General features: G+C 46.9%; 1 protein-coding gene across 1 annotated transcript in view; it reads right to left on the reverse strand.

The window, feature by feature from the left end:
* Nucleotides 1-20,942, reverse strand: part of LOC127208622 (ATP-binding cassette sub-family A member 17-like) — a 64,638-nt gene that overhangs the window by 22,124 nt on the left and 21,572 nt on the right. Inside the window, exons 10-17 of the mRNA XM_051168113.1 lie at nucleotides 18,733-18,905; nucleotides 17,712-17,837; nucleotides 14,748-14,877; nucleotides 10,016-10,170; nucleotides 3,465-3,620; nucleotides 3,062-3,272; nucleotides 2,094-2,244; nucleotides 399-497 (exon numbers count right to left, since the gene is read on the reverse strand). Coding sequence (XP_051024070.1) covers nucleotides 399-497; nucleotides 2,094-2,244; nucleotides 3,062-3,272; nucleotides 3,465-3,620; nucleotides 10,016-10,170; nucleotides 14,748-14,877; nucleotides 17,712-17,837; nucleotides 18,733-18,905 — 1,201 coding nt within the window. The remainder of the gene's footprint in view (nucleotides 1-398; nucleotides 498-2,093; nucleotides 2,245-3,061; nucleotides 3,273-3,464; nucleotides 3,621-10,015; nucleotides 10,171-14,747; nucleotides 14,878-17,711; nucleotides 17,838-18,732; nucleotides 18,906-20,942) is intronic.

Raw genomic sequence — 20,942 nt, forward strand, 5'->3', positions numbered from 1 at the left:
GTGTGTGTGTGTGTGTGTGTGTGATACTTTTGATGACAGAGAAGGATGTCTAGTGTCTTCCGTTATTGTTTTGTATCTTATCTCTCTCTCCCTCTCTCTCTCTCCCCCTCTCTCTCTTTTTCTCTCTCTTTGAGACAGGGTTTCTCTGTGTAGCCTTGGCTGTCCTGGACTCGCTTTGTAGACCAGCCTGGCCTTGAACTCACAATGATCCACCTGCCTCTGCCTCCCGAGTGCTGGGATTAAAGGCATACGCCACCATGCCCGGCCCATCTTTTCTCTAGAAACAGGGTCTCCTCCTGGTTTTGTGCTAGGCTAGCCAGCAAGCACGCCCACCTTTGTGCTTGCACAGCAAGTGCTCTGACCCGCACCCTCAGCCTTCCAGTTCTATTTTTGCTTACCGTATGAACACTTCCTCCATAGTGCTGACAGAGACCCCCAGAGTGGAGATTCCCAGCTCTGTCTGTCTCTGTTCCAAGTCAGTAAATAGAGCTTCAAACCTAGAAGGGGGAAAACAGTTTTACTTCTGAAAGGCGGTTGGTGAGTCCTTTACCATCCTTAGCTCTCTACAGTGGTGAAGACATTCGGAACTCGGCTTCATCACTTAGGTCCATCACTGTAGCTTGTAAACTTGTAACAGAATTTACTGGAGAAGGTTCCCATGGGCAGACAGCTGATATACATCTAGCACAGAAGTGAGGGTTTGGTACTTCTGAGCCCAGGCATAGAGAACTGACAGGCGTTTCCCCCTTTCCTCAGTCCCTCTTGGGATGCCTTTTCCTGGGTTCTACCTGCCATGCTATGAGAAGCCAAGCTCCACCCAGAGGAGCACTGGACGCCACATTTAGTAGCTCTATAAGTGCCCAGATGTTAGCCAGCACTGTTTACCAGATGTGAGAACAAGCAATCTCGGATAGTCCCAGATCATTTCAGTCCCAGAAAACATTGACGTGGAGCACAAAAACTATCAAGCTCAGCCGGGTGGCAGTGGCACACGCCTTTAATCCCAGCACTCGGGAGGCAGAGGCAGGTGGATCGCTGTGAGTTCGAGGCCAGCCTGGTCTACAAAGAGAGTCCAGGACAGCCAAGGCCACACAGAGAGACCCTGTCTCGAAAAACAAACAAACAAAAGGCGTGTGCCACCATGGCTTCGGTAAGTCAGAATTTTTGAGTTGGGTTGTTACTCAGGAACATACAACTGATCCAGGATTTGAAGCTAGAAGCACCACAGCACTATAAAAGACCCTCAATATTCCAGAGCATATGTCGTGCTTTTGGGACGAGAGGTGAAGGCAAGAGGGGCTTTAAGAGAAATCTAGGCAGAGGCTGGAGGAGTGGTGAGGAGGGTGCTGTTATGTAGGGGCAGGAAGTTTGGCAACACTTTCAGTGGTGTTAACAGGAAAGAGTACAAGGGCATTTGTGAGTAAGGGTGACATGGCAGGACAATGTTTTGAAGACTACAAGCATGCCTTTAGTCTAAAAAAAAAAAAAAAAAAAAAAGGCGTGCTTTTCAAAATCTAATACCTGGGACACCTACGAAGCACTCGCTATACTGGCTTGGATACCCCTCTGCAGGCAAGGAGCAGGTGAATGAAGCTGGCTACTCAGCTCTGTCAGCCAGTTTGTATGAAAAAGAAACAATTATTCAAAAGACAGAGTCAACAGCAAGGGCATGGAGTCCGAGGCCTATTAAAACCAGCCTTATGAAGCAAAGCCATCAATACCCATTCCCTGTCCCTGAAAAAGCGGACATTTGAGACATGTGTCAACCTAGGATTTAGAAATGCTGAAGACTTAACACGTGTCATTTCCTTTTATTTCTGTTTCTGAATGATGCTGTCTCTTGTGATCGCCACCACATGCTCAGCCCATCAGGTGAATATGGATCAGAAAACACCTCTCTGATTTACAAGTTTTTTAGAAGAGCCATGCCAGTGAGTTGAACCCAAGTGCCATGCTCGACATCGCTCAGATAATGGGGCCCTGAGTCTCATGCAGAGCCTACAACAGGAGAGACCGTATTTCGGATGTGGGCATGTGTGAAGGATATGGGCTTTTAAGGGCACAGTGGGCTGTGCTATCGACTCAGTCCATACCTGGGCACAGTCTGCTTAGGAAGTGTGAATATCACTTCTTCTCCAATGCTGGACTCCAAGACTGCATTCGGTATGTGATGATAGACAAGACTAGAAAGCTTCCTTGTGTCACAGTGAGGTGTTCTTATCAAAGTCATATAATACCCTGCACCTGAAACACCATGTAAAAGACGGTGAAGTTACCTCGTTCTTCATGCTCTTCTCCTTGGCCCGTGGTTAGTTTTCTGCATTTCAGAACGGACAGACTTAGGGCAAAGAGAAGGAAACCGTGGGAGTTCAGCTTTAACCACGACGGCCTGGCTTCACTCCTGGCATGGTGGCCAATCTAACCATGTGAGGCAGTGAAAAGGGTGGCAATAGGGGCAGTGCATGGCTCTTTGGGAATTCTGGACGGAAGAACGCTATACACTGTCAGGTGCTCACTGGGACTAGTGGGTCGATGGCAGAGTGAGAAGATGTAATGCTGGACACGGAGAGATGGGCTAGGAAGCATTTGTAATAATCCAGGGAGGAGGAGACAGTGGCCTAGACCAGAATGCTAGGATGTGGTCAGAAACAGAGAGAAATAGATAGGACATACATATATCGAAACTAATACCAATGGTGGTTGCAGATGGATGAGACAAGAACTCTGAGACAAACAGGGTCCCGAGAGCCTTTGGTTTTGTTAGGGGTTTGTTTCTTTCTATTTCATAGGTTAGATTAAAAAAAAAAAAAATTCTAAGAAGGGATAGACTAGCTTGGTGCATAGATGAAGAGGCAATAAACTGACAAACTAAAATATAAACATGGGTCCTCTGAGGCTAAGTCTCAAAGATGCTTTTTACTTCATTTCTTCCTCGTTCCCACAAGACCTCCCGCTGGACCAACAGAACAGGAAGTATAGAGAAGGCCACGGCCAGCCAGGGTCAGGCAGTGGGGAGTGGCAGGGTGGACGGTCATCTCGGCTCCTGCTGCTCACTACTCACCGTATTTCTGCTTGAGGAACGGTGGCGACCCACAGCACTGCAGCTCCCCCTTGGCCATGATGGCGATGCGGTCTCCCAGCAAGTCAGCTTCATCCATGAAGTGGGTGGTCAGCAGGATGGTGCGGTTACTCTTCTGCTGCTGAAGAAGGTCCCAGACGGCCCTCCTGGACACCGCATCCATGCCTGAGGTCGGCTCATCCAACATCAACACCTGGAGGGCAGGCAGAGGTGAATGAAGCCTTGTGACAATGACAGAGCCACACATCCCAGCCCCAGGCTGGCTGAGCTGGGTGGCCTTCTGCAGCTCCAGGTGGGGGTTTGATAAGCTGTCATCACCACCCCTGGGTCTGTCCTTGTGTGAGAGCCTGGCTTGGCCGCATGCAGAGACCATCTGGCCGGATACCTTAGAGCCGGCTATGAGGGCAATGCCAATGGACAGCTTGCGCTTCATTCCACCGCTCAGGAACTTGGACTTCGAGTCCCGCTTGTCCTCCAGGCTGAGGATGTGCAGCATCTCCTCTATTCTGTCACGGCAGTCCTGGTGAGACAGGCCTTTCAACTGAAAGGCGAGAAATGAGGGATGTGACGTAAGTGATGCTTATGGGAGCTGAGATGTCAAATCAACACTTTGCTTGAATACACATAAAATATGGACAGGAAAAATATGCAAGAAACATTATTTTCAGAAGAACGGACAAAGGAGGATTTGACCCATGTATGTGAATAAATAAATGTGGGAGATGTGAGTGGAATTGTATTCTTTTCTATCAAAGGGTTAAATGAGATGAAGGAAGACCCATTTTAAAAGAAATCTGTAAAGATGTAAAGACACCATCTGGCAAAAATTCCTCCTCCATCAACACCCATCTCTCCATCTACCCCCACTCTCTGGTTTATTTTCAGACAGGGTCTCACTACATAGCTCTGGCTGTCTAGGAACTCACTCTGTAGACCAGGCTGGCCTCTGACTTGCAGGGATCTGCCTGTCTCTGCCTCCCGGGTGCTGGGACCAAAGGTGTGTGCCACCGCTGATCTGCAAATCACCGCTTTTCTAGGAGCTTTTCTAGGATCAAAGGACGTGCTCAAAGATGCTTCCTGCTCTCAGAAGCTGCACTTTGTTGAAGAGCGACATCATGCTGAGTGTGAGGCCAGTGTCTCACCTTTCAGGCTGAGGCAGAGGTGGAGGACCCCTGCTGTGTGTGTTCCCTTGCTGGAATTTACGTGGCTACCCACCCATCTGAGGAATTAAAACTTCTCGCTTCGTTGAAATACATTGGTTTGTGTGATCATGGTCTTGGGCCCTCAGATCCATTTCTAAAAGTAAATGACTTAAAAATAAATACATCAGTGTGTTATTAAGGGGGACTTCTCAATATATGTTTTTTAAAATCACTGTTTTATTGTAATGAACTTATATAGCCTTTGTCCCTGGTACACAGCAAGGACTCTCTGAATCCTTGGAACTTTCCAAGTGACAAGAGCATCTTGTTACCACCAGGTCCTCAGGTCATATTAGAGGTCACACAAAGGAGGTGATCAGCTCTCAAAAGCCAGCCTTGTACAAGTTTGTATTTCTGTCTTTGAGAGAGAGGGGGGTGTCTCTGTGTGTATGTGTCTCTGTGTGAGTGTGTGTCTGTGTGTTGCATGTACACATATGCATTTGTGCATGTAAGCTAGAGGCTGGTGTTGGTGTATTCCACTATTGCTCTCCACCTTATCTGTGTGTGCATGAGAGAGAGAGAGAGAGAGAGAGAGAGAGAGAGAGAGAGAGAGAGAGAGAGAGAGAAGAGTCGTTCTCTTTCTCTCTGTTTTGTTTTTCCATTTTATCTTTTGAGACAGAGTGTCTCACTAAATCTAGAGCTCACCAATTGGCTAGACTGGCGAACCAGTGAGCTCCAGGGATCTGCCTATCTCGTTTCACTACCAAAGCCGTCCACCCATCCCTCTCCTGACTTCCCCACCTCACCCCAGGCCTGTGGTAACAAACTCTGCTCCGTTTTTTATGTGGGTAGCTTGAACCACAGGTACTGAGCTATCTCCCCAGCCCATGTTTTGGTTTTATAAGGCATGTAGTTCAGGCTGACCTTGAGTATGCTTTGTAGCCATGAATGACAGTGAACTACCAATCCTCCTGCCTCTACAGGTTTGTGCTACTGCATTTGATTTTACGTGGTGCTAGGCAGTGAGCCCAGGGTCTCACGCATACTAGGCAAGAGCTGTACCAACTCAGCTACACACCCCCACCCAGAAGTCTGTGTCTTTTCATGCTTACAATAAACAATCTTAAAAACATTGTTTACTTCACCATCACAAAAATGTTTACGAATAAATTTAACCTTGCAAATGCAAAAATTGTACGCTGAAAACTATAAACCATTATTGAAAGAAATTAAAGGAAACCAAATAAAAGAAACACATTCCATGTTCAAGGATCGGAAACTTAAATATTATTCAGTGTTAAGATGTCATTACTATTCAAAGAGCCCTACAAATTCTGATAGCCCTTAAATACTTCTTTTTTTTTTTTTTTAAATATTTATTTATTATGTATACAGTGCTCTGTCTGCAGTCCAGAAGAGGGCACCAAGTCACATTATAGATGGTTCTGAGCCACCATGTGGTTGCGGGGAATTGAACTCAGGACCTCTGGAAGAGCAGTCAGTGCCCTTAACCTCTGAGCCATCTCTCCAGCCCCTTAAATACTTCTTGTAACTATGGACAAGCTCCTATGGAAGTGCAATGAAGTCAAAATAGTCAAAACTGTCTTGAAGACAAGAACCCAGTTGGCAGATTCGCACTTCCGACTTCAGCACTTGTTCTAAGAGCTACAGAAATGCAACACTGAGGCGGCTGTGTAAAGACAGGCATACAGAAAAATGAAATAGAGCTGAGACTCTGAGGACAGTGATGCCCACTCAAGGACAAAGGAAGGCTGAAGTTTTTTCTTTTCTCTTTTTAGATAAATTCTTATGTAGCTCTGGGTAGTCTGGCATTTGCAATGCAGATTAGCTAGGCTTGTCTTGAACTGGCAGCAATCCTTCTGCCTCCTGAGTGCTAGAATTATAGGCATGTGCCACCATGCTCAGCTAAAGAGAGCCTTTTCTTTCTTTTTTAAAAAAATTAGATTTATATAGTTTACGTGTGAGTGCTCTGCCTGCATGTATGTTTGGTAATCGCAAAGGTCAGAAGAGGGAGTCAGATGACCAGAACAGGAGCCGTGGATGGTGGGAACTATCATGCAGGTGCTGGAAACCCAACCGGGGCCTCTGCAGGAGCAACAAGCGCTCCTAATCATGGAGTCATCTCTCCAGCTCCTACAGAGTCACCTCTCTCTCTCTCTCTCTCTCGCTCTCTCTCTCTCTCTCTCTCTCTCTCTCTCTCTCTCTCTCTCTCTGTGTCTGTCTGTCTGTGTGTGGGCACACGGGCTGCACACACATGTGTGCAAGGTGTGGTACTATCAATAAATGGGAAATAAAGACAACCGATAGAGTTGAAGAAAGTCTCTGCAGACCGTATCTGTTTGTTAGGGGTTTGGTAACCAGCATCCAATAAAAATGTCTCAACTAAATTACTAAAAGAGAAACAACTCAACTGAAAAACAAAAAAAGGGGTTTGGAGAGAGAGTTCCTCAAGGAAGCATACAAATTGCCTGTAGGCCCCAAGTGACCAGGCCTCTGGTTTCTGTGGGACCAGAGAGTACTTGCATCCAGATCCCAGTTTCACTGGGACCCAAGGGCAGAAGGAACTGGCCTTCTGTTCCAGAGGCCCAGAGAGCACCCTGAGACAGGACATCCTGAGCAGCAGAGGTAGCTGGGAGCCTCTGGTCATCTCCAGAATATCCATGATTCCCTGAGACCCTGGGGTGTTGGTTCACGTGCTCCTTATGGCCCGTGAGTGTGGGGTTTTTACTTCTGGGGTTCCAGTGCTCATTGAAAGACTTGGGGAGTCCATAAAGCTGTGATCCTAGAGGTTACTTCAGGCCTGTGGCTCCAACCGCAGCCTCCAGGTCGTGCCCAGGCTTCAGTGGGTCCGACATTTGAGGTCCTTCTCCCACTTGGTTCCCGGAATTCAAGGGATGGCCAAGGTTTTGACTCCATCTGGTTGTCTGTGGCTTAGCGTATAGCCCTACCCTTGGTCCTGTTGGCACACAGCCAAGCTGTAATTGCCTCAGCAACTCCATTCAACAATCAACACCAAGCCCCAACTAGATAACCCTCTAGGGAGAGTCACAGAAAATAAAGCATCCAGTAAGACTTAGAAGAAAGGAAAGTCAAAATTTAGACATGATCCCACCCAGGAGATGCACAAAACACAACAAAGGAAGGCAAAGACTGTAACACAGCCGCCAGCCATAACCATTCCCGATCAAGCAGCTCCTCTCTAAGGGAACCTAAAACTACACACATAGCTGAAACGTCCGAGAAGGAACTCAGAGTCTTGCTTTTCAAAAGAATTAATGACCATACAGAAGATTCAAACAGATGTGTGAAGCCAGGCGTGGTGGCGCACACTTTTAATCCCAGAACTTGGGAGGCAGAGGCAGGCGGATTTGTCCAGGATATTCAGGACAAACTCTGTCTCAAAACCCCCCAAAACCCAACTAACTAACCAAACAAACAAACAAATAAAACCCAGATGTGTGAACTAAAAAAACATACCCAAGACCTTGACAATACAAGTCTTCAAACTAAATGAGGTAGTCAGTAAACTAGAGGAAGAAAAAAATCAGTAAAGCAATTGAAACATTTAAAAAACAAAAAAACAAACTCAAGGAGTCAGACACAGGCAAGCGGATCTCTGTGAGTTCTAAACCAGCCTTGTCTGCAGAGCCAAAGCTGGGAAAAAAAAAAAAAAAGAGAGAGAGAGAGAACCAAATAGCCAGGCCGTGTTGGTGCACGCCTTTAATCCCAGCACTCAAGAGGCAGAGGCAAACAAATCTCTGAGTTCCAGGCCAGCCTGGACTACAAAGTGAGTTCCAAGACAGGCAGGACTACACAGAGAAACTCTGTTTTGAAAAACAAAAACAAACAAACAACAATGAACTGGAGATACTTGAAATGAAGGAGACAGTCAATCAAATAAAATCCCAACAAATAGCACTGTTAACACACGAGACTATACAGAAGGATGCATTTCAGCGGTGGAGGGCCAAGTAGAGACAACAATACTAACAGACAGATAGAGGGACGGGAATGAATGAGATTTCCAAGCAATCCGGGATACATTCAAAAGGCCAAACATAATAATTAATGGTATAGAGGAAAGAACAGAGATTAAAATCAAATGTAATAAACAGACTATTTAATGAAATCACAGCAGAAAACTTTCCCAATATAAAGGTAGACATCCAACCATAAGCGGTGCATAGACTTCAAGTAGACATGACCATGGAAGGAAGTCTCCATGACACATCATAGGATGTCAAAAGACCACGTGGTGGGATTCATGCCCACCTCCCCACCTCTATGCTGGGAGTTTGCCCAGCTTGAGCTTGTGTTGGTCTTGTACGTATTTTATAATTGCTATAAGTTTAACTGTGCAACTCTCCTGCTCCACGGCAGACCCTACCCCCAAGCAGTAGTAGCAGTAGTGGACTCTATGGAGTGGGGAGTAGGGAAAGAAAAAACCTCAAAGTTGGTGGGGGTAGGGAGTTGAGAGTCAGTATGGGAGGAGGGGGTTGCATAGTGAATATGATCAAAGCACATTGTATGAAATTCTCAAAGACTTAATAAAAATGCTGCTGGGCATGGTTGTATATGTCAGCACTCGGGAGGCAGAGGTAGGCGGGTCTCTGTGAGTCCAGCCTGGCATCCATAGCAAGCTACAGGCCAGCCAGGTTCTATGTAGTGAGACTTTGTCTCAAAACAAACAAACAAACAAGAAAGAAATGGCAGATTGTATGTGAGGTGCATTTTATCTCAATAAAAAGTAAATACTTAGGCCAGGCGGTGGTGGCACACGCCTTTAATCCCAGCACTCGGGAGGCAGAGGCAGGTGGATCTCTGTGAGTTCGAGGCCAGCCTGGTCTACAAAGCAAGTCCAGGACAGCCAAGGTTACACAGAGAAACCCTGTCTCGGAAAAAAGAAAAAAAGAAAAAGTAAATACTTAAACACTAAACAATTGATAAGGATTCTAGAAGTCTCTTTTGTCTTAATATTTGCTCTTTAATTTGACAATTGATTTTCTTTGCTCCAGAGAGATCCTTAACTTCCCAGAATAGTCTGAATAGAGGGGTGTCCTTTGTTCTAAAGAGGTGACTTTCTGCATGCTCCTGGGTAGCTTTAGGGGTTGGGGCTGGTCATCAGAAAGGCTTAGCCATGATCTAAGCTCTACTCTCCATCCTCCAGGGAAAGTGGGAGATAATCTATCACGCCTATGTCATAAGTCTTGCATAAACATTTTTAAGCTGCTAAGTCCAGGGTTCCTGAGTTGGTAAATGCGTTGAAGAGCTGGAAGGCTCTGCTCTCCTAAGGAGCATGGAAGCACCCTTCCCAAAGACCTGGCTCTATCTGCTTCTTCTGAATATTCCTGTAGCTGTAGTTTTTTAGGTTTTTTTTTTTTGTGTATGTGTGTTTTGTTTTGGCAACTGGTCATTATAAGCAAACATTTCTCTGAGTTTTGAGAGCAATCACAGACCCTGAGGAGTGGGCTTTGGAAACAACTTGGGATTTGCATATGATATCTGGAGTCGGAGGCAGTCTTGTGGGACCGGGTGCCTGCGCTGAAGGGGAGAGTTACACTAGATCCAGGCAGAACCAGAACTGAATCACAGGACACCCAGTCAGTGTACAGAGAACCGGACCCATGGGAAACCACCACCCCACATTTGGTGTCAGAATGTCCAGAAACATATACATGCTCTCTTCAAATGACTCCCCCGAAATAAGTCAGAGAGCTGTAGTCTATCTGGCCATTCCTGGGGATGGACACAAACCTACTGTCCACCAACTCACCTGACCATAGAAAGACAGATGGTCGGTGACTGTTAGGTTATCGAATAAAATGTTGTGCTGTGGGCACCAGCCCAGGCTCTTCCTAATTTGAACCATGTCTTTTGAAATTTCACATCCACGGATATACGCTTGACCTTTAGAAGGAGCAATAAGACCTAGAACCAAGCAGAAAAGACATCGTGAAGTCATTTCCAGTCAGAGGCTGTGAGAGTAGGAAGGCCTGATGATTACGCTTGCTTGTTCTCCCACAGACGGCCTTTATTCTGCTTTGCCCCCGTCACTCAGTCAGCAGCCAAGGAAGGTATGTCCTATGTGGGACTGTGCCCGAGGATATGCGAGGGAGATTAGAGACAGGGGAAATACTTCCTGCCTTTGGGCAATTCCAATCCGGCTAAATGAATTTGATGACATAGGACTTTGTGAAACTAAGGATTAGAGCGAATCTGTATGGGTAGTAGACACGGCGGGGGAAAGCCCCAGATGATGCTGGAATGATGAAATGAGCGACCGAAGTCACTGACAAATGTGTCAGTATGCAACTTAGCCTGCCTACCTGCATGTTTAATTTTATCCTTGTCCTTGTTAGAATGGTAAACATTTTTTATTACAAAAAGTTCAGAAAAAGGGGGGAAAAATATAACCAAAGAAACAAAGGCCAGAGCCAGGCGTGGTGGCGCACACCTTTAATCCCAGCACTCGGGAGGCAGAGGCAGGTGGATCTCTGTGAGTTCGAGGCCAGCCTGGTCTACAAAGCAAGTCTAGGACAGCCAAGGCTACACAGAGCAACTCTGTCTTGAAAAAAATAAACCAAAACAAAAAGGAAAGAAGGAAGGAAGGAAGAAGCAGAGGCTGGAGAGATGGCCCAGGGGTTAAGCGCATTTGTTCCTGGATGGCTGGGGCTCCAACCCCAGAACCCACACTGTGCTTTACAACGCCAGAAACACCAAATCCTGAGGACCTAGTACCCTCTTCTAGCCTCTGCGAGCATCACACGCGTACATAAACACACGCAGGTGAAACACTCATATGCACAGAATAAAAAGATAAGTCAGTAACACCTGAGTGTACCCACATAAGGTAGTTCACAACTACCTGTAACTTCAGCTCCAAGAGAGTCAACACCTTTCCCTGGCTGCTGTGATGAGTGGTGATTGACGAGTGTGTGAGTGGTGACAGAGATGTGACAGCTGAGGACAGGCAGGAATGCTGAAGCCAGAGGTCAACCTCAAGTGTTACTCCTTGGAACTGTCTGCCTTGTGTTGTGACTCACAAGGACTTGGGGCTTGCTCCTTGGGTTAGGATGACTGGCCAGCGAGGCCCAGAGATTCATCTGGCCCTTCCTCCCCAGCACTAGGATTGCCACGGGTGTTGGGGGTTGAACTAAGTCATCATCTGGCATGGCAAATTCCCTAACGCGTGGAATTGGGATTAAAATAAGGGTCTTCTATATAGTGCGTCTTATCACTTCCGATATCAAGAGAAAGATGACAAACTCAGAATATCAAGCAGCCTTTAATTATCAGTGTGTCCTCTGGAGCCTGGCACCTTGGCGCCCTGGAATGCTGAAATGGGTACAACGCACGCACGCACGCACGCACGCACGCACGCACGCACTGATGACCCGGATTAAAGAACCCTTCTATAGCCCTCTACATGTGGCAAAGCGGCATCCCAGGAACTGTTCCCAGTGCTATGAGAGTATCCAGTCATTCCTTTGCAAGCCCAGCTCTTCAGAAAAGAACAAACTTCTCCCCATCCCAGGAAAATCCACAACATTAGGCTCAATGCGGAAGACCAGGATGAGGTGGGCGTGTTAGGAGAGCACCCGCTGCGGCCTTCCCGTAGGCTTCCACATCAAAGGACGACCCCAGTGGAACAGTTAACATCAAGACCAAGTCCAAGTCCCGGGGCTGGAAAGATGCCTTAGAGGTTAAGAACACGTACTGAGCCGGCCGTGGTGGCGCATGCCTTTATCCCTGTACTCAGGAGGCAGAGGCAGACGCATCTCTTGAGTTCGAAGCCAGCCTGGTCTACAAAGCGAGTCCAGGACAGCCAGGGCAGTGTTACACAGAGAAACCCTGTCTCAAAAAACCAAAACCAAACCAAAACAAACAAACAAACAAAACAAAAAAAAAAAAAAAAAAACAAGCACAGACTGTCCTTTTAGAACACCCAAATTCAGTTCCCAGCCCACAACCCCCTGTAACTCCAGCTCCAGTAGATCTGATGTCCTCTGCAGGAAACTGAACTCACACACACATACCTATGCATAGACATACATGTATATATATATATATATATATATATATATATATATATATATATATATATATATATATATATATATATATAAAGAAATCATTTTTTAAAGGTAAAAAGATAGAGGAGCTGGGGGAGACAGCATGGCGCATGCCATACAAGCAGGGGGACAGAGACCAATCCTCAGCAACTGTGGAATCCTGTCACTGGGGGAGGGGGCAGAGTCAGGCGGATGCATGCGCAGCGAGCACTCCCAGGCCAGCCACCCCAGGCTAATCAGTGAGCCTCAGGTCCCTGGGAGTGAACCGTGCCTCACAAAACAAGATGGACAGCTCTGAGGAATGACACTTGAGGTTGTCCTCTGGTTCCCATCCACACGTATTTACACACCCACAGCCACATGCACTCTCATACACACCCCAAGGATAAAAGCTGACACTGCTCTAGAGTAATTACAGGAAGGCTTTATGCTGGATAGTGGTGGAGCACACCTTTAGTCCCAGCACTTGGCAAGCAGATCTCTTGAGTACGAGGCCAGCCTGGTCTACAGTGAAAAATTCAGGACAGCCAAGGCTACCAAGAAACCCTGTCTTGAAAAAACAAAACAAGCAAAAACAAAAGCAAGTTTTTATGTAAATTTAAAATAACAGAAGTAAATAACTTCAGAGAAAACTCAAAACTTCACTAGGTAGAGAAGCAAAGTCTATAATACATAAAGTTTGGGGGTTTTTTCCTGCCAAAAAATGTAGTATGGAGTTAGCTATAATGGCATATATCTATAATCCTAGCACTTGGCACTTGAGGCTAGACTGGGCTATACAATAGATCCTGTCTGCAAAAAATTACGGTAGGGAAGCCCTTTGCTGGCCAATGTCCTGGGGAAGCAGCCAGGATTTGCTTTTCCACCGAGGGTCTCCAGAGCTTATGAAGACTGTTGTATGTCCCCTAGTGTCATCTCTTTCACCAGGCCAGAGTTATATTTTTATATGTTCTATCATTTTTGTTTTTCAGAAATCTGTGATAGAGCTCCTGCAATACAGCATTCATAGCTGGAATTTTGACAGTATTTGCAATTCGGCCTTTTAGGCAATTAAAGTATGTATTCTGTGCAAACACACTGTTCCAACATTTTGGTCCAGAAGTAAACAGGGCAGTTTCTTAGGGAATAAGACAGGATGATGGGGGGACAGAGAAATAACATACACAGGAACACACTGACAAAGGAAATGCAGACTGTGAGGAATCCTGGCTACAAAACAAGGGAGTGCGGCAGTGAAGAATGTGTGACGAAACGCGGACTGAGGGCTTTCCTCAACAGTCTAGTGCCTGACTTGCCTCCGGGACTCTTTGCCTACGGGCACAGCTGGACTTCCTCTCCAGCAGTGGGAACTTCACATACACTGGGGAGCAGGCTTCCTCAGCCTGTATCTGAAGAGGCCTGCCCGTCTAGAGATGCCTGTACCTCTGTCCAGTAGATTGGGGGGGGGCGGGGCTTAGTTCTCAGTCTGACACACACAAAACACCCACTGTACATAGGTTAGCTGAGACTTGGCTTTCAAAATCCTGAAAGCAGAGGTATGGCCAAGAGCGCTTCCTAGCGAGTGTCACAAATCTTGCGGTTCTTCAAGGGCACTAACAGTGAAAACCACTCCCTTCTGAGGCCCCGCGGCATGCCGTGTGTGAGGACCTGCTTGTTGCTTTCTGGACCTCCTTCAAGCAAGATACGCACCCCCTTTGACTTTGTCCAGAGTTTTATACCCATTAAGCCTCCAGTAAATGTTTCTTGAGTGAGTTTTCAAATTTCTTAAGATATCATTTTAGTTGAAAGGGTGTGAGATAATTATTTAAGCATAAGGATTACTCTGAAATGGGTATTTTAGAATAACTCACAGGCACCATTCGAACAGTACCCGTGGTGATTAAGATCCAAACATGTTCTCGTTGAGAGATTTGAGACGTTGAGAGATTAGCAGCGACTCACATTGAATAGCTAGGTTCTATCTAGAAAGAAACTAAAAGCCAGGCGGTAGTGGCGCATGCCTTTGATCCCAACATGTGGGAGGTGGAGGCAGGTGGATCTCCGTGAGTTCGAGACCAACCTGGACTACAGAGTGAGTTCCAGGACAGCCAGAGCTGTTACACAGAGAAACCTTGTCTCGAAAAGAAAGAAAGAAAGAAAGAAAGAAAGAAAGAAAGAAAGAAAGAAAGAAAGAAAGAAAGAAAGCAGTGTTCATGTCTTGCCACGATGAATGAACTGTCATTCTGCAGACTGACTGAAAGAGGCAAAGATTTCCTTATCTGGGTTATTGAACAATCAGTGTATACAGCCAGCTGCTACAAAGGTGGCCCGGCTAACCACAAACCAGGGTTAATGTTAAAATGCCAATGAAACTTAAGAGAGAAGGGGCCCCAAAGCTAGACCCATGCAGCAATTTCCTAAGGGCTCCCCTGCAGAGCCGCCCCACACAGGTACCTGTGAGAATGGAGCAGATGGTGGACTTTCCTGCTCCGTTGTGTCCCAGCAGAACAGTGATCTGGCCCTCGTACAGGTTCATGCTCAGATCTTTGACTGCTACGCGGACTCTCCTTCCCCTGTAAAACACCTGTAGGAGAGTCAGGGTGTGGCTGGCATTTCTGAGGACTACTGCAAGCCTCATATCCATAGCCGTTTCCTCTGAAAGTCCAGCAAGCAGGAAGAGGGCTGGAGAGAAGCGGCTAAGAACTTATATCGCTCTTGTAGAGGGCCCAGGTTTGATTCCAAGTACCCACAATGGCCACCCACAGCCGCCATCTCGACAGCTCCCAGGGTATCTGAGGCCTCTGGCCTCCATGGGCGCGTGCATGTACCCCACCCTACCCTCCCCACAGACATACTCCTAATTAAAAATAAAAATAACTTTAAAATATAGGTTAATAATGGGTATCCAAACTGAAGCCTAAGAGCAGGGAGGGGGGCGGGGAGGGCGAGGGGCTCCTTTCTCTCATAATTTTGCAGCCTTGAGCTCCTGGGGAGCCTGAGTGGAAATGTCTTCTCAGTTCCTGAAGCACCATGGTAGGAAACCAGAGGCCCAGGCGCTGAAAGCAGATAAGCTTGTGGTGTGATCTTGTTCTTCCCTCTGCTCAAACAGGCCTCGCCCCCTACTCACCCCCCCACCCCCCGCCCCCCCGCTAAGGCTCTGAGAAAGGGCACCCTGCTTCTTCAGCAAGCAACTGAAGAGAATGCGAGTCATCTGCTTTCCAGGTCAGATAGCTCCAAGATTTTAATACCATTTTTATTATTTAAGAAATTCATAGCCGGGTATGGCGCACGCCTTTAATCCCAGCACTCGTGAAGCAGAGGCAGGCGGATCGCCGTGAGTTCGAGACCAGCCTGGTTTACAAAGTGAGTCCAGGACAGCCAAGGCTACACAGAGAGATCCTCTCTTGAAAAACCAAAAGAAGAAAAAAAAGGAAAAAAAAGAAATTCATGCATTAAGATCAAGGAAAAGGGGCCGGAGAGATGGCTTAGGGACTAAGAACACTGGCTGTCCTGAGTTCTCCTCCCAACAACATGGTGGCTGTGGTGGCTTGAACAGGTATGGCCCCCATAGACTCATGTGTTTGAATGCCTGCCTCAGAGTGGGGGCACAATTAGGAGGTGTGGCCTTGTTGGAGGAAGTGTGTCACTGTGGGGTGGGTCTGGAAGGTCTCCTATGCTCAAGCTCCGCCCACTGAGGCACACAGTCTCTCCTTGCTGCCCATGGATTAAGAGTAGAACTCTTGGCTCCTCAAGTACCATGTCTACCTGCACGCTGCCATGCTTCCTGCCATGATGAAAATGGGCTAAACCTCTGAAACCATAAGCCAGCCCCAATTAAGTGCTTTCCTTTATAAGAGTTGCCATGGTCACAGTGTTCTTTTTTGTTTTTGTTTTTCGAGACAGGTTCTCTGTGTGTTAGCCTTGGCTGTTCTGGACTCACTTTGTAGACCAGGCTGGCCTCGAACTCACAGCAATCCACCAGCCTCTGCCTCCCGAGTGCTGGGATTAAAGGTGTGCGCCACCACGCCTGCTGTCATGGCATCTCTTTATGGAACTAAAACTCAAACTAAGACAGTGGCCTATGAACATCTATGACAGGATCCAATGCCCTCTTCTGCCTACAGCAAGCACTCACATACATAAATAAGTAAACCTTCAAAAAAAAAAAAAAGAGTAAGGAAGGAAAAAAACAAAAATCATGTATAATGCCACATTTGGGCTGGACGTTGGGTATAGAATGCAGACCTGTTGTTGGTTTGGACTTAGACGTCACTTCTCACAAGCCTGAAATGGGATATTATAGAAGGGAGTTTGCACACAGCCCCTGACCTCATATCTGTTTTGTCTCTACTGTTTTGAAACAAGTGACCTTTCAGTACAGGTGTCATGTAACGTGATTCTGAGCAAGGATAACGGGCAGTTTACTGAAAGGAAGTAGCTGGCAGGAGGGGAGGGGGAAAGGACAAGGCTGCCAAAGGAAGCATCCTAGCCCCGGTCTTCCACCACAAATGAGCTACTCCAGCTGTCTTGCAATCATGAAAACTCGTGGTACGGATGATCCAGGGAGAACCAATTATTCCACATGCCACACAGTCAGAAAGATCTGTGAGCTGCCTCTGCTGATCAACTGACGTCTTGAAGACCCAGCTGCCCTGAGACTGCTAATCATGAAGAGAGAGCTAGAGCTAGTCGGAGAGAGTAAGAGAACAAGGGAGAATCCGCATGGCAAGTCAGGGCAACTCCTAACTGCTGGCCCATTTCATGAGTGGCCCTGGCCAGGCACGATCCACCTGATGCCCCAGGGAGAAGGCAAAGCAAGGCTGAGTGCTTCGTTTGATTGATTGATTAATGTGAGACAGTTTTAACTACATAACCTTGACTGGCTTGGAACTTCCTATATAGACCTCAAACTTACAGAGATCCACGTGCCTCAGCCTACCAAGTGCTGGGACTAAAGGCGTGGTCCACCCACAATGCCAAAGAAGGAAAGAGGGTCCCACTGCTCCTGAGATTGCAGCAGAAATCCTTAGTAAGCAGGGCTCTGTGCAGCATGTCTCTGCAAGAGCAACCGCCTGTCCCTGCATTTGGAAGCTAGGGATGAGATCAGGGTTACATTTTCATTTGATCGATATAAGACATCCATCAGGTGGCTGCCTGACGGCCTTTCTCCAACGGAGAGGCTTGGTGCTGGAGGTCGAGGGGACACTGTCTCCAAAAAAGCCAGATGCACAGACCTTCCACTGAACTTCATGACAAGAAACAGCATTTCAAGCTGTGTTCCTAATTTTCAAGAGTGGGATCACACAGGAAGTTAAAATTCTTGTTTCCAAAGAGTAGCTTTGTAAGCACTGTTAGAATCAAAGCCTAGCTTACTGGGGTTGTTTCTCAGCCCCGGGAAGGAGGTCCGAAAGCCGGTACCTTATACAGATGTCGGATCTCAATTCCTTTCATCTGCTTGGTTGGCTCATCCTGCATGAACTCGCTTCTCGACGTTTTCTCAGGACCCCCAATGTCCAGAAGGGGCAGTGTAACTGGAACAGGCTTCTTCAGCCGGGAGGGGCACTGCATGAGATGTTAATTTACACATTAATCCGTTATGTCGTCTTTCTCTTATGGGAGATACATTTTTGGGCAAATTAGACCCCCTGCCCTTGCTAGATCAAAACATGACACCTGGAGAAGTTAACCAGCTCGCAGATGCCTTTGGCTGCATTTCAGCCTGAAATCTCTGGCCCTGAGGGAGGACCTAAGGACACAGCCTTACCTCCAGGCCCTGGACTATATTTGCAAAGCCACCTTACCAGCAGCTGTGTGCGTGGGGGTGGGCGGGACCTAGATGGGGATGCTGGTGTTACAGTTGCCTGTTTCTCCATACTCCAAGAAGGAAGGCAAGGCAGATGCCACAGAGGTCCCTCTAGTACCAGGCCCATGGGCAGACCGCCACAGGCTGCAGGGGGAGGCTCGGTTAAGTACAAAATCTCTTATTTGTAAGAAACACTTAGTCTTGAATTTCTGGGATTGCCCAGGAAAGCTGTGACACTCCTCTTGGTATACTGGGGTGATCAGAGAGGTCTCAGGGCCCTCCACTAATACCGCTCAGTGGAGAAAGGGGGTGTGAGAACACTAGCGAGGGTTCTGACGTCAGCAAAGGGACTGAGTCCTGTGGGATAAGGCAGGGCCCAGCATTCAACAGGCAAACACTGTGTGAGGTTGTCCTCCCTGCCCCATCCTCAAGTCCACTGCCTCTGCTGTGGCGTGAGGTGAGAGAAACAGACGATCCACTGCCAACCACAAGTTGGTTAGTTAGGAGGTGACTCCAAGGTAGAGACTTAGTGGTGTCTGAGATTTTAATGAGGACGCTATTGGGAGATGGAAGAACACAGGTGACAGATATAAAAAACTTAATAAAATCAAAGAAAATAGAGAAATCAGAGCCTACCTTGGCAAAGAAGTACCAAGACTTAGGTATTCCGAACTTTCCTGAGAAGAGAGACTCTGACAGGAAGGCTATCAGACAGTACAAGAGGGAGTCTACCAGGAGCATCAGCAGCACCTGCGCGAAGCTGAAGTCGCCTTGGACACTGCCTATGTTCCTCCACTGGATGCCCGTGCCTGTTAAAAAGGAAGGGAGATGGTGGCCATCTGCATGCTGGAAAGTCTGCTCAGTCCACCAAACTCAACAGTCCTAGTCTAGAGACAAGGCTTAGGGGGTTCCTGGAGAGCTGAGGTCTCCATTCCACACTGGAAAGGCAACCAAGTTGAGTTCTGATGTTGGCAGAGGATGGTGGCAATGGTGATGGCGGCGGCAGTGGTGGCAGCGGTGGCAGTGGCAGTGGCATCAATGCACTTACCAGCAGGGTGGGAAGGTGAGCAGGCAAGGCAACCTCGATTTTCCTCAAATGTCTTTAAACTTGGGCCACTGCTACAGAGTGCTCCCGACTGTGGGGTAGAGGTCCTTCCTCCTGCAGCTAATCCTTACAAAAAAATCCTCACGAATATACCCCAAAACATGTCTCCTAGTTGATGCCAGCTCCAGTGCAATTTATCAGCAATACTAACCACCACAAAGATTCTTTTTCTTTCTTTTCTTTTTTCTTTTCTTTCGGGTTTTCAAGACAGGGTCTCTGTGTAGCCTTGGCTGTCCTGGACTCACTTTATAGACCAGGCTGGCCTCAAACTCATATCGATCCGCCTGCCTCTGCCTCCCGAGTGCTGGCATTAAAGGCGTGCGCCACTGCACCCAGCCTTTTCTGGTTTTTCTTTTTTTTCTTTTTTTCATTTATTTTTTTTTATTAATTTATTCTTGTTACATTTCAATGGTTATCCCATCCCTTGTATCCTCCCATTCATCCCTCCCTCCCATTTTCCCCTTACTTCCCTCCCCTACGACTGTGCCTGAGGGGGACTTCCTCCCCCTTTATATGCTCATAGGGTATCAAGTCTCTTCTTGGTAGCCTGCTATCCTTCCTCTGAGTGCCACCAGGTCTCCCCATCCAGGGGACATGGTCAAATATGAGGCACCAGAGTACGTGTGAAAGTCATACCCCCTTTTCTGGTTTTTCAAGACAGGGTTTCTCTATTTGGCCCTGGCTGTCCTAGACTCTCTCTGTAGACGAGGATGGCCTTGAACTCTCGGTGATCCGCCTGCCTCTGCCTCCCAAGTGCTGGGATTAAAGGCGTGCGCCACCACGCCCGGCTGTACACCACAGAGACTTTTAAGATACCTATTGCAGTAGTGCTAGGGATTGGACCAATGACCTTGCACACAACAGGCAAGCACTCTCTTTGCTTAGCAGACAAGGTCTCTCTAAGTCTTCCAGGCTGACCATGAACTGTCATTCCTCATAGCTCAGCCTTTCTAGGAGCTGGGATTACCAGCATATGCCACCTTGCCAATTCATGGAGAACTTTATTATTTTCATTTTCATCCATTTATTTACTTGTATGTAGGTGGTTGGTGTGTGTGTGCGTGTGTGTGTAGGTCAGAGGACAGCAGGGAGGAAGTCAGCTCTCTCTTTCGTTCTATTCCTACCATCTATATGTTAATTGGCCTTCTGTATATCCCTTTCCCCATAAAGTGACAAGTGTTTTTGCCTCATTTTAAATTACAAGAGCAGGTTTCGGGGGATGGAGAGATGTCTCAGCGGTTAAGAGCACTGTTTGTTCTTCCAGAGGACGTGAGTTCAATTCCCAGCAGCCACATGGTGGCTCACAGCCATCTATAATGGGATTGATGCCATACATGTTATACATGCAAATAGAACACTCAGATAAATAAATAAATATTTTTAAAACCTTTAAAAAAAAAAAGAGCAGGTTTCTAATGATGTGAATGAGTTCTCTGAACATTCTGAACAAGCTTCTTGGTAGCTGACTGTGTTATGTGTGTCATCTCTTACTCTAATGTGTCTTTCCCTTTTTCTTATATGTCTTGATTTTAATGTCAAAGTTTTGTTATTTTTCTCTGTGGGACTAACAAGCCATAGGCTGAAACTTTAAAACTTTTAAAACAATTCAAGCTGAGCTCATTCAAGACTGATCATCTTACATATCTGCTACAGTGATGAAAGCTGACTAACAGAATATGTTAAAGATATGGTCCCCAAGGTGATGCTGTTGGGAATTGGTAAAAATGTTAGCAGGTGGGAC

Source organism: Acomys russatus, chromosome 25 (assembly GCF_903995435.1).
Source record: "Acomys russatus chromosome 25, mAcoRus1.1, whole genome shotgun sequence".
Lineage (NCBI taxonomy): Eukaryota > Metazoa > Chordata > Mammalia > Rodentia > Muridae > Acomys > Acomys russatus.